Source organism: Megascapheus bottae, chromosome 14 (genome assembly GCF_031878675.1).
Source record: "Megascapheus bottae isolate mThoBot1 chromosome 14, mThoBot2.hap1, whole genome shotgun sequence".
Taxonomy (NCBI): Eukaryota; Metazoa; Chordata; class Mammalia; order Rodentia; family Geomyidae; genus Megascapheus; species Megascapheus bottae.
In genome coordinates, this window is record NC_143522.1 from 31145667 (window position 1) to 31160955 (window position 15289).

The window sequence follows — 15289 nt, forward strand, 5'->3', positions numbered from 1 at the left end:
ATTTTTTTTTGTCAGTCTTGGGGTTTGAACTCGGGGCCTAGGCACTGTTCTTGGATACTTTTAGCTCAAGGCTAGCGCTCTGCCACTTGAGCTACAAGGCCACTTTTGGTTTTTTTCTGTGTATGTAGTACCACTGACTCAAACCCAGGGCTTCATGAATACTAGGCAAGAACTCTACCACTAGGCCACACTCCCAGCCCCAAAACAATCATTTTTGTCCAAAACTCTTTCAAGCCTTTCCTGTGCTTAGTAACTAGCTCTGCATTTTTACAGTTATGTATCTCAAGAGGAGGAGAAAAAAAATTGCACCAAAATTCTAACTCTTCTAGAGCCTAATCCTGTCAGACACCCGAGGCTGTAAAGACAATGCCAGACTACAGCTGAAAACAAAATTACAACAGCAGCCCACTCAGCAATTCCTGCATCCAACTGGCTTTCAGACTTCAGTTGCTTCTGAACCAGAGAAAGTTACTGTGGCTTGAGTGATAGAACCCTATCCTTGAGCAAAAAGTGTCCAAGGACAGTGCCCAGGCCCTGAGTTCAAGCCCCATGACTGGCAAAAGAGAGGGGAGGTGGGGGAGGAGGGAGAGAAAAGAAACAAGCTGCTTGCTCGCCTTGGAAGAACAAACCCAGGGGGGGCCAGCCCTGCCTAGAAACCCTGGTCTCCCTCTGCTCCAGAGGCCTGCACCACATAAGCCACCCCCCACCCTATCCCATCACTAGTCAGTGAATCTAAGGTGGGAAAATAGCCTTTCAAACACTTGAGAATCTATAGAAGAATCCAGAGCTTTTCAAATGAGGCTCATAGAGTAGAAGCACGGAAATACTGGAAATAAATATAACTTCCTAGTTGCTAGACAAGCATGTTATCACCTTAAATGAAGTGCCACGAGCCCAAGTAAACCTGCGTGCTTTGGGATATCTTTTGTTTTTTTCCTCTAGTCATGGGGCTTGAACTCAGGGCCTCGGTGCTGTACCTGAGACTCTCTACTCAAGACCCTACTACTTGAGCCACATAACTTCTTCTTACTTTTTCTTAGTAGTTTACTAGAGGTAAGAGTCTCACAGACGTTTCTGCTCAGGCTGGCTTTGAACCACAATCTTCAGATCTCAGCCTCTGAGTAACTAGGATTACAGGCATGAGACACCAGTACCTGGCTTTTTTTTTTTTTTTTTGGCTAATCCTAGGCTTAAGCCCAGGGCCTGAGCACTGTCCTTGGATTTTCTCAAGGCTAGAGCTCTACCACTTGAGCCTCAGCACCACTTCTGGCTTTTTTCTATGTATGTGGTACCGAGGAATCAAACCCCAGTCTTTGTGCATGCTAGGCAAGCACTCCACCACTAGGCCAAACTCCCAGCCATTGAGATATCTTTTTGTAAAATAACAAAAACATCTCAATGCTTGGTATTTGTTTTCAATAATACAAAAGTATCATCATAAAGGAGGTTAAAAGACAATGGAAAATAATCTAGATACTATATATAGAAAATGGGTGAGTGTCTTCCTGCCTCTTAGTTTACCATTCTCAAACAAGTAAGTTATAAATGAGAAGAAAGGGTGACCCCCACAAGACTTTTTTTCTGGAGGGGGGGAGGATTGTTCATAGGCTTGAACTCAGGGTCTGAACATTGTCTCTGAGCTCTTCAGCTCAAGGCTAATTTTCTACCACTTTGAGCAAAAAGGCTTAGGGACAGTACCCAGGCCCTGAGTTCAAGCCCCAGGATCAGGGCATGTGTGTGTGTGCACGTGTACACATGTGTACACACACACATATGCACACAGCAAATGAAATAGCCTTCCAAGTAATAGTTTGGCACTAGGTACAGCTCAGTGGCAGGACTCTGGGGTAGCATATACAGGACCCCAGGTCCTTTCCCTCCCTTCCTCTCCCCTTCCCTTCCCCAGTATCACAGGGGGAATTTTTTTTTTTTTCCAGTCCTGGGCTTGGGTTCAGGGCCTGAGCACTGTCCTTGGACTTTCTCAAGGCTAGAGCTCTACCACTTGAGCCTCAGCACCACTTCTGGCTTTTTTTCTATGTATGTGGTACCGAGGAATCGAACCCGGGTCTTCATGCATGCTAGGCACGCACTTTAACCACTAGGCCAAACTCCCAGCCCCATGGGGGGGGGGGATTTTTTTTAAAGCAAATACCAAGATTAACTGACAAGATTGTCCACTGTTCAACATTTTTATATTGTTTACTTGTTTTTGTTGGTTGTGGGGCTTGAACTCTGACCTGGACAATGTCACTAAGCTCTTCAGCTCAAGGCTAGTGCTCTACCACTTTAAGCCACAGCACCACTCTGGTTTTTTGGTGGTTAATCGGAGATGAGTCTCATGGATTTTTCCCACCCAGGCTAGCTTTGAACCACGATCCTCAGATCTCAGCCTCCTGAGTAGTTAGGATTACAGGCTGGAGCCATTGGCGGCCAACTTGTTCAACATTTTTAAAGAAGACAGCTAATCAATACTGGTGGCTCATGCTTGTTATCCAAGGAGGCTGAGACTCCAAGAAACTATGTGAAGCCAGCCTGGACAGGAAAGTCCATGGAATGCCTTCAAAATAACCAACAAAAAGGATGAGGGTATGGCTCAAGGAATAAAGCACAAGCCAAACAAGCAAAACAAGAGGACATGAGGCACTATGTTCAAACACACACATACACACACACACACACACACACACACACTTTGTGAAGTCTACATTTCCCTCCATAAACCAAAAAGAGATGTCAGAACTGGGACTATAAGAATAAGGTTACAGGGGGCTGGGAGTGTGGCCTAGTGGTAGAGTGCTTGCCTAGCATGCACGAAGACCCAGGTTCAATTCCTCAGTACCACATACATAGAAAAAAAGCCAGAAGTGGTGCTGAGGCTCAAGTGGTAGAGTTCTAGCCTTGAGAAAAAGAACCAAAGGACAGTGCTCAGGCCCTGAGACCAAGCCCAAAACTGGCAAAAAAAAAAAAAAAATAATAATAAAAATAAAAATATGGTTACCAGACTGGGAACGTGGCCTAGTGGTAGAGTGCTTGCCTAACATGCATGAAGCCCTGAGTTTGATTCCTCAGTACCACATACACATAACAAGTCAGAAGTGGCTCTGGGGCTCAAGTGGCAGAGCTCTAGAGCTCTAGCACAAAGAGGCTCGGGAATAATGCCCAGGGCCTGAGTTCAAGCCCCAGGATCAGCAAAGATAGATAGATAGATAGATAGATAAAGGTTTCAGCCAGGGTGCTGCCCTCCACCACCTCCCTCCATGCTCTCAGCAGAAAGCTGCTCCCAGGCCAGCCCTTCTGTCAGGACTCATTGCAGGCAGATGAAGAACCATCATGGCACCTCACAGCAGAGGTCACAGATGGGCGGGAACCAAGTTATGTTCTGTAGCACACTCCACTGTAAGCACAAGCAGGAACAGCTCTCTCTTCTTCACCACTCCACTCCCAAAGAGCTCAGACAGCATGCAGCGGGGAAAACAGCATGCAGCGGGATGTGCCCTTCAAGCCCTGGGCCCCCAGGCCCCTGGCCTGGCCTGCAGAGGCTACTTCTTGGGGTGGGAAGGGCACTGGGGCTGGCAGGAACCTCTAAGAACAGAAGTGACTGCCAGTGGCAGTCACTATCCACTCCGAGTGCCCTCAGCCTCGCTGCCCTTCTCCCACCAGGGAACAAAGCCCTGCGGAAATACCCCAGGACCTGGGGAGGCGGGGGGTGTCAGAGAGCTGCCGTGGCCTTTGGGAATACCTCACCAGCACTGAGGAGAAGGGGGAAGGGCTCCAGGTTGTTCCTTTCCCCAAATTCCCTGTCACCAATGAAAGCCTGTGGGGAGGCGTGGACATCCATTTAGGGCCTGTCCACTGGTCAATCTGTCACCTCGTCGCTCCACCTGCTGCGAGAGGGGCTGATCCAACCAAGACCCCGCCTTCTGTGCCTCACCCCAGCCCTCCACAGAGCCTCGGAGCTGCCATGGCACTGCACACATGCCCACTGGGCCTCCGCAGGTTCTGGGCCACACAGGTGTCTGGGAAGGCCAAGTTGGGGCTGCACGATCTTCTTTAGAAGGAGGGAGGGGAGTTGTCTTCCAAGTCTCTGAGGAGACGACTAGGAAGCGGGCCCCGTGCTCTCTGACGGCCCCCCCTCAAGTCCTGCGCTGCTCCAGGACCTCCAGTCCCCCTCACACAGCTCTACAGCGGGGGCCTGCAGACCCTCTCCTGTTTGAGGGTGAGGGCTCGCACGGGACGCCCCGCACTGGCCTGAGCTGTTTGTTCCTCAGAGCTAGTGCTCTACCACTTGAGCCACAGTGCCACTTGTAGCTTTTTCTGTGATTAATAAGAGACAGAGGTTTTCATGGACTTTCCTGCCCAGGCTGACTTTGACACCTGATCCTCAGATCTCAGCCTCCTGAGCTATTTGTCCTCAGGGCAGTGACGTGAGCCAGCTAAGGGGGGGTCAGTCATGGGGTTGAACTCAGGGCCTAGGCACTGTTCCTGAGCTTCTTTGCTCAAGGCTGAGCTCTACCACGTGAACCACACCACGGCTCTACTTCAAGCTTTTTCTGGGGTGGTTATTTGGAGAGTCTCATAGTCTTTCCAGCCCAGGCTGGCCTTGATCCAATATCCTCAGATCTAAACTCCTGAGTAAGTCTGAGCCACTGGCATCCAGCTCTGCCCCTGTACACACAATTATATGTAGCAAACTCCTAGCCAACTCAGAGGTGAGATCTCATGTCACTGTGTCACCACAGGCTGGACGGAGGAAGCTGCTGTGAATCCAGATACGTAGAATTTATTCAGTTTCGCGCAGGCAACTCGTGGCAAACTAAGAACACCCACCAAAAAGATGAGAGACCATCCCTAATACAGACACGCCACACAGGTGTGAAAGAGAAGGAGACAGTGACAGATGCAGTTGTTACGATGCCCTGCAAAGCTCAGGGAAGTCAGTGGACCATGCAGACCTGGGCAAGGGGCTGCTCACGACCACTCACAGGGACAGGGGAAAACTAAGATGAGCATTCCAAGACACTCTGGAAAACAGCGTTTGTGTAAGCAAGAGCACCGGCTACCTTATTAAATCTGAGGAGGGTTCCCTTGGATGCTGTTGTTTCCTCCACCAGTGCTCCCAACTGGAGCGGAGCACCAGTGACAGAGAGCCCTGCCGCCACCACGCCACGCCTGGCTGAGCTACTAGGAATCCATTTGTTTATTGCTGGCATTCCATCTGAGTCATAAAAGTTTTATGAGCTGGTAAAACTTCTGTGCAAACTTGGCAGAGCTAGCATGACTAATGGTTTCAGTATTCAGCATAACCTCTCTATCTACATGTCCCAAACCTGGTCAACACTGGCCGACCTACATTTGAGACTTAAATTTCCAGAGGTCTCGTCAAGGTGCTCTTACTACTAAACAGGAACTTGTTTTCCCCTGTAGTGGACTTCTGTAGAAAACTGAGGAAATAAGAAGCCACCATCAAAATGTAACACCAATTTTAACTACTGTATTTATACTTCATTGTCGTTGTCATCAGCTGCAGGGCTTGAACTCAAACCTGGGAGCTGTCCCTGAGCCTCTTTGCACTCAAAGCTAGGGCTCTATCACTTAAGCAACAGTGGGCCCTTCTAGTTTCTGAATAGTCTCATGGGGACTTTTCTGCCTGGGCTAGCTTCAAACCACAATCTTCAGATCTCAGCCTCCTGAGTAGCTGTGATTACAGGTGTTAGCCACCAGCACCTGGCTTATACTTCATTATATTTTGTAAGTTCTTGGGATTTGAACTCAGGGCAATGCTCTGGCTCAACTTGCTTAGTTTATGCTCTACCATTTGAACCATGACTCCAGCCCAGCATTTTGTTGGTTAGAGAGAAGACTTTTCTAGCCAGGTGTGGTGGCTCATGCCTGTAATCCTAACTACTGAGCAGGCTGAGATCTGAGGATCACAGTTCAAAGCCAGCCCAGGCACTAAAGTCTGTGAGACTTTTTTTTTTTTTGGGGGGGGGGGTCATGGGGCTTGAACTGGCCTGGACACTGTCCATGAGCTCCTCAGCTCAAGGCTACCACCACCCTACCCTTGGGCTAAGCCCTACTTCTCAATTTCTAGAGGTTAGTTGGAGATAAGAATCTCAGGTCCTTTTGTGCCCGGGCTGGCTTTGAACCTTGATCCTCAGATCTCAGTCGCTTCAGTAGCCAGTATAACACGTGTGAGTGTGACCCAGTGTCTCGAGGTGAGACTCTTATCTCCAATTAACCACTAGAAAATCGGAAGTGGCGCTGTGGCTCAAGGGGTAGGGCAGTAGCCTTGAGCTAAAGAGCTCAGGGACAGCACCTAGGCCCAGAATCCAAGTCCATGACAAAAAGATAGACAGAAAGAAAAGAAAAGAAAAGAAAAGAAAAGAAAAGAAAGAAAGAAAGAAAGAGAGAGAGAGAGAGAGAAAGAGAGATTGAGAGAGAGAGGGAGGGAGGAGGGGGAGAGGAGAGAGAGGGGAGGGGAAGGGAGAGGAGAAAAAAGAAAAATTTTTTCTAGTTATACAACTTATATGTTGTAAACTTTCTTTTTTTTGGCATCAGTCCTGGACCTTGAACTCAGTGCCTGGGTCCTTGGGCTTTCTCAAGGTTAGAGCTCTACTTCTTGAGCCACAGCACCACTTGTGGTATTGAGGAATCGAATCTGGGTCTTTCTGCATGCTAGGCAAGCACTCTACCACTAGGCCAAACTCCTAGCCTATGTTGTAAACCATTTTTTTTTGCCAGTCCTGGGGCTTTAACTCAGGGCCTGAGCACTGTCCTTGGGCTAGCACTTTACCACTTGAACCACAGCACCACTTCTGGCTTATAAACTTTTTTTGTCAACTTTATTTTTTTTTGGAGGGGGGGGGATCAGTTATGGGGCTAGAATTCAGGGCCTGGGTACTAACCCTGAGCTGTTTTGCTCAATGGCAGCACTCTTACCCTCTCGAGCCACACCTTCTCTTCCTATTTTGAGTAGTTACTTGGCAATAAGAGTCTCCCAAAGTCTTGTCTTTTATGTATATGTGTGTGTATGTGTGTGTGTGTGTGTGTGTGTCTGTCTGTCTGTCTGTCTGTCGTGAGGCTTGAACTCTGTCCTGAGCTCCTCAGCTCAAGGCCAGCACTCTACCATGTTGAACCACAACGCTACTTCCTCCCAAGGTCTTTTCTGCCCAGGCTAGCCTTGAACCACAATCCTCAGATCTCAGCCTTCTTAGTAGCTACAATTACAGGCATGAGCCACTGGTACCCAGCTATAATTATTATTTTAATATTATCAGGATAAGGGACAGATAGAAAAAGAAGGGAGAAACGTTTCATGTTTCTCATGCAGGAAATGAGAAGAATCTAAACATAAACTTGAACTGGTAACTCCTCTAACTTAGGTGAAAATTTAAAGTAACGTTAGCAGACGTAAGAGAAATTAAGGTAATTAAATAACTATATACAAATTTACTGGAAATAAGAAAATCATGCTAATAAATATAAACCAGATATTATTAATACAGTGTATGGTAGTCCTAAGAGAGTAGTAATTATTAATCAAAACAAATATAAAAGACAAAAAGCCTAAGCGGATCATAACCTAGGATATGATAAGGACACCTGCTCAGCTATGTTCATCTCTGCACTATTCACAATAGTCAGGCGATGGAAACAATCCAGATGCCCTACTGCAGATGAATGGATACAGAAAATGTGGTATATATACACAATGGAATTCTACATAGCCAACAGACAAGATAAAATAATAGCATTTGCAGGGAAGCGGATGAATCTAGAACGAATCATGTTGAGTGAGACAAGTCAAGACCAAAGGAACAAAAGGCGCATGGTATCCTTAATATGTGGCTATTCGATCCAAACAGTACAAGAGTGAGGACTCAATATTTGCATACCCAATGCTATGGACATGGTATTGGAAATATAAACACAAGTACATAGACATAAAAATTTATGATTCTATAGACATAATGTTTTATTACATGGATTAATATGTATTTATGACATACCAACCTTCAGCCTAATTTTGATTATGTTCTAAAATCTAAGTGCCAGTGATTGTATATAGAGATTCCCTTCTTGAGTACTTGTTTGTTAAACACGTCATTTGAAATATGATGTAAAAACCAATGTTAATAAATTCTTTAATAAAAAAAAGCCTAATTAGGCAGAATACTAAACTTTGGGAAAACACTCCCCACTAAAAGGCATTGCATTCTAGTAGTGTAAATGAGTGATAAAGCGCTCTGGGGCTCAAGTATAACTACTAAACAGGAGGCAATGACCTCGCATATGTAGGCCCCAGGTTCAACGCCCAACCTCACAGACAGACAGACAGGCAGAGGAGGGAGGGAGGGAGGAACAAAATCCACTCCTGCATATATTCTCCAACAAGAACAGTCGGGGAGCTTGGCTATTTTTCATAGAGCTACCATGTCCAGGAGCATGGTACACGTGGAAGAGCCCCTGCCTGGCAAGCACAGGCTCCAAGTTCACATTCTAGCATCACAAGTAATGAAAAGCCTCTAGCTGCTTGCCAGGGGCTCACACTTATAATCCCAGCTCTGAAGAAGACTGAGACCTAAGGATTGCAGTTCAAAGCCAACTTGGGCAAGAAAGTCAATGAGACTTCTCTCCAATTAATCAGCAAAAAGCCAGAAATGGAGCTGTGGCTCAAAGTGGTAGAATACTAGCCATAAGCACAAAAGCTCAAGGACCGTGCCTAGGCCCTGAGTTCAAGACCCAGGACTGGCACCAAAAAATGAGAAAGAAAGATGCTGGGCATTGGTGGCCGGCACCTATAATCTTAGCTATTTAGGAGGCTGAGATCTGAGGTTGAAGCCAGCCAGGCAGGCAAGTCATGAGACTCTTACCTCCAATTACCCACCTAAAAACTGAAAGTCGAGCTAGGGCTCAAGTGGTAGGACACTAGCCTTGAGCATCTGGGCCCTAAATTCAAGTCCTACCACTGACAAGAGGTGTGTGGGGGAGAGGGGTACAAAAGAAAAGAAGGGAGGACCAGGAGCATGGCCTAGTGGTAGAGTGTTTGCCTAGCATGCATGAAGCCCTCGGTACCACATACACAGAAAAGTGGTGCTATGGCTCAAGTGGTAAAGCGCTAACCTTGAAAAAGACCAAGGACAGTGCCCAGGCCCTGAGTTCAAGCCTCAACACTGAACAAAAAAAAGGGGGGGGGGGAAGGGAAGGGGGAGGGAGGGAGGGAGGGAGGGAAAGAAGAAGGGAGGGAGGGAGGGAGGTAGAGAGAGTCTTCTATCATATCTCTGATACCAAAATATCCCAAGGATAATATAAATTTTTTTGCCAGTTGTGGGACTTGAACTCAGGGCCTGAGCACTGTTCTTGGATTTCTCTCAAGACTAAAGCTCTACCCTTGAGCCACAGCACCACTTCCAGCTTTTTTCTATGTATGTAGTGCCAAGGAATTGAGCCTGGGTCTCTGTGCATGCTAGGCAAGCACTCTACCACTTGGCCAAACTCCTAGCCCTAAATATTTAAATTTTTTTAAAGGCCTACTCTTTATTTGGGAATAAAGATTGAAACAAGTGAAGTAAGAAAGTAACTATTAGACTATAAAGTGCAGTGAGAATAGAAAAATCATACTCAGCCAGGCACTAGGGGCTCACAAGTGTGGTCCTCGCTGCTCAGAATACTGAGACTGAAAGATACAGGTTCAAGCCAGCCCAGGCAGCCAGAAAAGCCTGCAAGGCTCCATCTCCAATTAACCAGCAAAATGTCAGACTGGAGGTGTGGCTCAAATGGAAGAGTTTAAACTTTGAACAAGCAAGCCAAATAAGATCTCAAGGTCCTGAGTTCAAACCAAGTACTGGCAAAAACGAAAGAAAAAAAAAAAAAACCTGTGGAATGATTCATGAAAATACTATGCAAGTTGAGAAGAAGTAATCACAAAAGGTGCATGGGGTACAATTCCACTTATGGTCCATGTCCACGCAGGCTACTATGTAAGGAAGGCAGGAAGAGATGGAGGATGGCGTTCTTTAAGGGTGGTAAAAATGTTCTGGAATTCAGTGTCATAGATGGTTGCAAAACTGACTATAGCCAACATCCCCATTTGCACTTGAACTCATAAACTATATACAAACAAAAGGAAAAAGAAGAAACCAGTAATTGTAAAAGACAGAGAAACCTTTTCCACTAAAGTAAAAGAGCTGGTTAATTCATTTAGATTTCTATCATATTGCTGATATCTGGTTTTTATTCAATTACCCCTAATATATTATTTCACAAGGGTTATCTACATTTCACAAACATAAGACTTGCTTTAAAAAAAAAAAAAAAGTGGACAGGGGGGCTGGGTGCTTGCCTAGCATGCAGGAAGACCCAGGTTCAATTCCTCCGTACCACACACATAGAAAAAAAGCCAGAAGTGGTGCTGAGGCTCAAGGGGTAGAGCTCTAGCCTTGAGAAAGCCCAAGGACAGTGCTCAGGCCCTAAGTCCAAGCCCCAGGACTGGCAAAATAAAATGAAATAAAATGAATAAATAAATACACGTGGAGAACTTTGGTGTCATCAATTAAGTTTAGAGCCTCACTAACTTACCAAGGGCCAGCATCCCCTCACACTCACAGGAGCTCATTCTCCTCATTGCTAATGAGGAGACCACAAGTGCAGAAAAGAACCAAGAAGCACAAGGCAGGTGAAGAGGGAAGCCACGATACCTGTCTATACCACCCAGGCCTGCCTACTGCTCCACAGGCCACCACACACAGTGGTCCAGTGCCACCAGCTGGAATTTCAAACATCAGCTAGGTCCACATGTGACATTAGCTGTTTTCTACTTGGGCTGTGGAAAAAAAAATACCCAACACATGAAATGGCTTTGTATGACAAAGAGGAAAGAAAGATACTGCATTCACCTCTGCTGGTCATTTATATTTGTTGCTATTCACTAGTGGAAATTTTACAGCACTTCATGTGCTCTGCTTCGAATGATATCCAAGTTACATTTTTTTTAACTGCCAAAGAACTATACAAGTGAGGGTCAAGAGTGTGGCCTAGTGGTACAGTGCTCGCCTAGCAGGCACCTGGGTTTAATTCCTCAGTACTATGTACATGAAAAAAGCCAGAAGTGGTTCTGTGGCTCAAATGGTAGCCTTAAGAAAGCCCAAGGACAGTGCCCAGGCCCTGAGTACAAGTCTCAGGACTGGCAAAAAGAACTATACGTGTAAAGTGGAGTATTTCCAACTTCTAATCAAGGTCCAGAATTTCACCGAGAAAAACCAATCAAATTACAAACATAAAGAAAACTAAAGACTATCCGTGAATTTTCTCACCGCTAGAGCTGTACCACTTGAGCCACAGCACCACTTCCAGCTTTTCCTGTGTATGAATTGACCCCAGGACTTCATGCATGCTAGGCAAGCACTCTACCACTAGGCTACACTTCCAGCCCACAAAATCTCCTAAAACTTCAAAACTTACTATTTATATGTTCCAAATTTTGTCAAAGATTTCCCAGCAAGTCCAAGTTTGGGCTGGATAAGCTGCTTTTCTTCTATAAGTCTCAAGAATTCTACATGATTGTCATCAGATACCTTGCAAGATTTTGAGAGACAGAAAGAGGCTGGCTTCCTAAATGACTAGAGTTATCACAGCTGAGGTTTTACCACAGAGTGAGAGCCCCAAAGCTGAATAATGGCAGACTGGTCCTAGACACAGCTTCTGAGCAGGCATTCCACTTGGAGACACACTACCTAATAATGCTCTATTATATAAAATTCCACTACGAAGACCAGTTTTCCTTTTTCTTTTTGTCAGTCATGGGGCTTGAATTCTGGGCCTGGGCATTGTCCAAGCTCAAGGCTAGCACTCTACCACATGAGCCATAGCAACACTTTCAGTTTTCTGGTGGTGAAATGGAGATAAGAGTCTCAAGGTCTTTAGTAACTGGGCTGGCTTTGAACTATGACCCTCAGATTTCAGCCTCCTGAGTAGCTAGGATTACAGGCGTGAGCCAACAGCTCCCGGCAAAACCAGACTTTGTGTCTCACAAATAACTAGGTAATCTCAAGTAACATTAAACAACCACTGTGTATCTTAACTAATCAAACACACCACTTTGGTATTACAATTACATAAATATTAGCATACACCAGAGTATACAGGACTGTTAAAATATTAATTATTTCATTAAAAGGCTACCTTGGGGCCATGAGCATAGCCCTAGTGGCACCGTGCTTACCTAGCATACATGAAGCCCTGGGCTCGATTCCTCGGTACCACATACACAGAAAAAGCTGTAAGTAGTGCTTTGGCCCAAGTGGCAGAGCGCTAGCCTTGAGCAAAAACTATCTAAGGGATGGGGCATGGTGGCTCACGCCTGTAATCCTAGCTACTCAGGAGGCTGAGATCTGAGGATCAAGGTTCAAAGCTAGCCCAGGCACAAAAGGACCTGAAACTCTTACCTCCAATTAACTTCTAGAAAATGGGAAGTGGGGCTTAGCTCAAGGGTAGAACAGTAGCCTTGAGCTGAAGAGCTCAGGGATAGCACACAGGCCAAGTTCAAACCCCATGACCCACAAAAAAAAAAGTCTAAAGGCAATGTGATGGCCCTGAGCTCAAGCCCCAGGACTGGCCAAAAAACAAACAAAAAAAAAAAGGTGGTTCATATCTATAATCCTAGCTACTTAAGAAGATGAGGTCTAAGGATCACTGTTCAAAGTCAACCCCAGCAGTCCCTGGGGCTCCTACCTACAATTAATTACCTAAAATCGGAAGTAGAGGTGTGGCTCAAGCAGCAGAGTGCTCGCCTCAGGAACAGCACCAGGCCATGAGTTCAAGCCTCAGGATTAGTACCAAAAAAAAAAAAAAAAAGCCATTCTGCTATGCAATTTCAATTTTATACTTTTGCACAAACTGACGTAAAAGAAGTATACTTACAATCACAATTTCCAAGAGCCAGAATATAATTGGAAAATGTCTATGTCACAGCACGCAGCTTTTGTTTAGCTTTGGAAAGGTCTGATCTTATCCAATCAGACCTCCTCCAATGCTAAGCAGTTTCCTCCAGTGAGTCCCAGAATACCCTAGTGCTGAACCCGAGCATCTAGGCCCACCCCGCCCAGGTTCTGACCCGGTCCCAGGTCACCCAGGCCTAGCAGGCCCATCCCCACCCAGGTTGTGCCTCATCCCTGGTCAGAGGCCACTGGACCACACCTCTAGTGAAACCAGCCGTCCCTCTGCTTCCTCCCCCAGTCACATTACTCAGGTTCTGCACACCCAGCTCAACCTGACTGAGGAACAACCAGTGCTCAAAAAGGAACAGCAACCCGGGTACAGGAACGTCTCAGACTATAGCATGCACCACAATCAAAGCCACTGTGAAGTCACTGATGACCCAGTGAGGAATGTCACTGTTAAAAGACCCTAGAAAGCCCCAGCTCGTGGACAGATCTTCTCTGAAAGCAAGAACGACGATGACACACACACTCTGGCCCGTGGCTTGGGACCTCTTCCTGCCCCTCCAGGCACGGATAACATCTGGATGCAGAGCAAGGACAGAAGCTTCTGAATACTGCAACTTAAGTTGTAATTTGTAAACAAAATCTCTAATTCCAGCCACCCTAATGGCGGGAGTAGGAGGCTTCTGTGTGGAACAGGTTCATTTGTTTCCTCATGTAAATATCCGCTTTATCAGCCCCAGAGATTAGAAACCGGGGCTCGGCCTCCAACACCACATTTTCTGAGTCTGGCCTGCCCTGAGGCTTGCTTCTTCCTGCAACGTCGTAGAATATGTGTTACAGAGAGAGGACCAGTCTTGGAGAAGCTAGTATCGTTAAGTGGCTCAGTCAGACATCTGTCTTAGAGGACCGTCACAGGTTAGCAGACCCGGGAGTGAGGGACCGGGCCAGCGAAGGTCAGATGAAGGGAAGTTTTTGAGTGACAGTCGCAGATCCTCCCTGGGATATTCCCACATCTGACACAAGTGCCATGACGGGGGCGCAGGGAGGACGAATGTGCGCTTGCCGCACGTTTTATGTCAAGTTTTTAACCTAGAATTCCCGGTGGAAGGCGACGGAGGAAAGGGGAGGCCGCGCTGTCAACCTGGGGGGCAGGGGGCTGGGCCGCCGGGGAGGCACCGGGCGGGGGGTGGGGGGGTGGAGGGGGTAGAGGGGGTGGAGGGGGTAGAGGGGGTGGAGGAGGTGGGGGGATGGAGGGATGGAGGGGGTGGAGGGGGTAGAGGGGTGGAAGGGGTAGAGGGGTGGAAGGGGTAGAGGGGGTGGGGGGTAGAGGGGTGGAGGAGTGGAGGGGGAAGAGGGGTGGAGGGGGTGGAGGGGTGGAAGGTGGGGGGTGGAGGGGGCTCCTCCGGGTAGACTCCAGACCCCAGAGGCGAGCGCGGGGCGGGGCGGATGTCCCCGGGAGCGCTGCAGGAAATGATATCCAGACAGGGAGGGTGGGTCTAGGAAGCGGCCGGGGCGATGGCCGGGCGTGGGGGGAGCGTGGACGCAGGATGTGGCGGCGGGGTGGCGGGCGCGGGGGCGCGGGGCGCGGGGGCGCGGGGCGGGCCACTCACCCCACTCGAGGAACTCGGCCACGTACTTGTCGCGGCGCAGCGCCGAGTGGCTGCACTCGGTGTAGAGGCACACCAGCACGTCCAGCAGCGTCTCCACGCTCAGCGCGCTCTCGTTGCGCCACGGCCCGTCCAGGAGCAGCTGCTCCAGCTTCTTGAGGCGCACCTTGGCCGACATGGTGCCGCGCGGCCCGCTCCCCGCGCGCCGGCCCCTCGCCGCCCGGCGTCCGGGCGTCACGGCCGGCCCTCGAGCCCCCGGCGGCCGCGAGCCCCGGCGGCGGCGGCGGCGGCAGCAGCAGCGACGGCGGCCGCAGCGTCCGGCCGCCGCCCCGTCCCCGTCCGCGTCGTCGCGCCCCGGCCTAGGCCGACATCTTGGGCTCCGTCCCGGCGGCGCGGAGTCTGGGGCGCCGGGCCCCGCGGGTCCATGGGCCGGTCTCCTCCCCTCAGCGTCGCGGCCCGCCCGCCGTCCCGCCCTCCCCGCGGGCCGCCGCCGCCGGCCCGGAACGCCGCCGAGTGGAGCGCTGCGCAAGTGCGGCCGGCGCCCGAGCTCCGACCCCAGCCCCGCCGGCCGCCCAGCCCGCGGCGCGCAGCCAACCAGGGCGCGGCCGGCGCGGCGCAGCCAACCACGGCCCGGCCGAGAGCCGCCGCGCTGACCTCACGCGCGGCCCCGCCCCGCCCCGCCCGCGCCCCGCGGTGGCTCCCAGCGGAGCGGGCCTCGCGGCTCGCCGTAGAGCCGGGCGG

The 15289-nt window shown here is 48.9% G+C and overlaps 1 protein-coding gene across 1 annotated transcript in view; it reads right to left on the reverse strand.

Moving 5' to 3' along the window:
• Positions 1-15032, reverse strand: part of Cdc42bpb (CDC42 binding protein kinase beta) — a 66887-nt gene extending 51855 nt beyond the window's left edge. The window contains exon 1 of the mRNA XM_090344885.1: positions 14552-15032. Within this exon, the coding sequence (XP_090201011.1) occupies positions 14552-14726 (175 nt within the window). The 5' untranslated portion in view covers positions 14727-15032. The remainder of the gene's footprint in view (positions 1-14551) is intronic.
• Between the last annotated feature and the right edge of the window lie 257 nt (positions 15033-15289).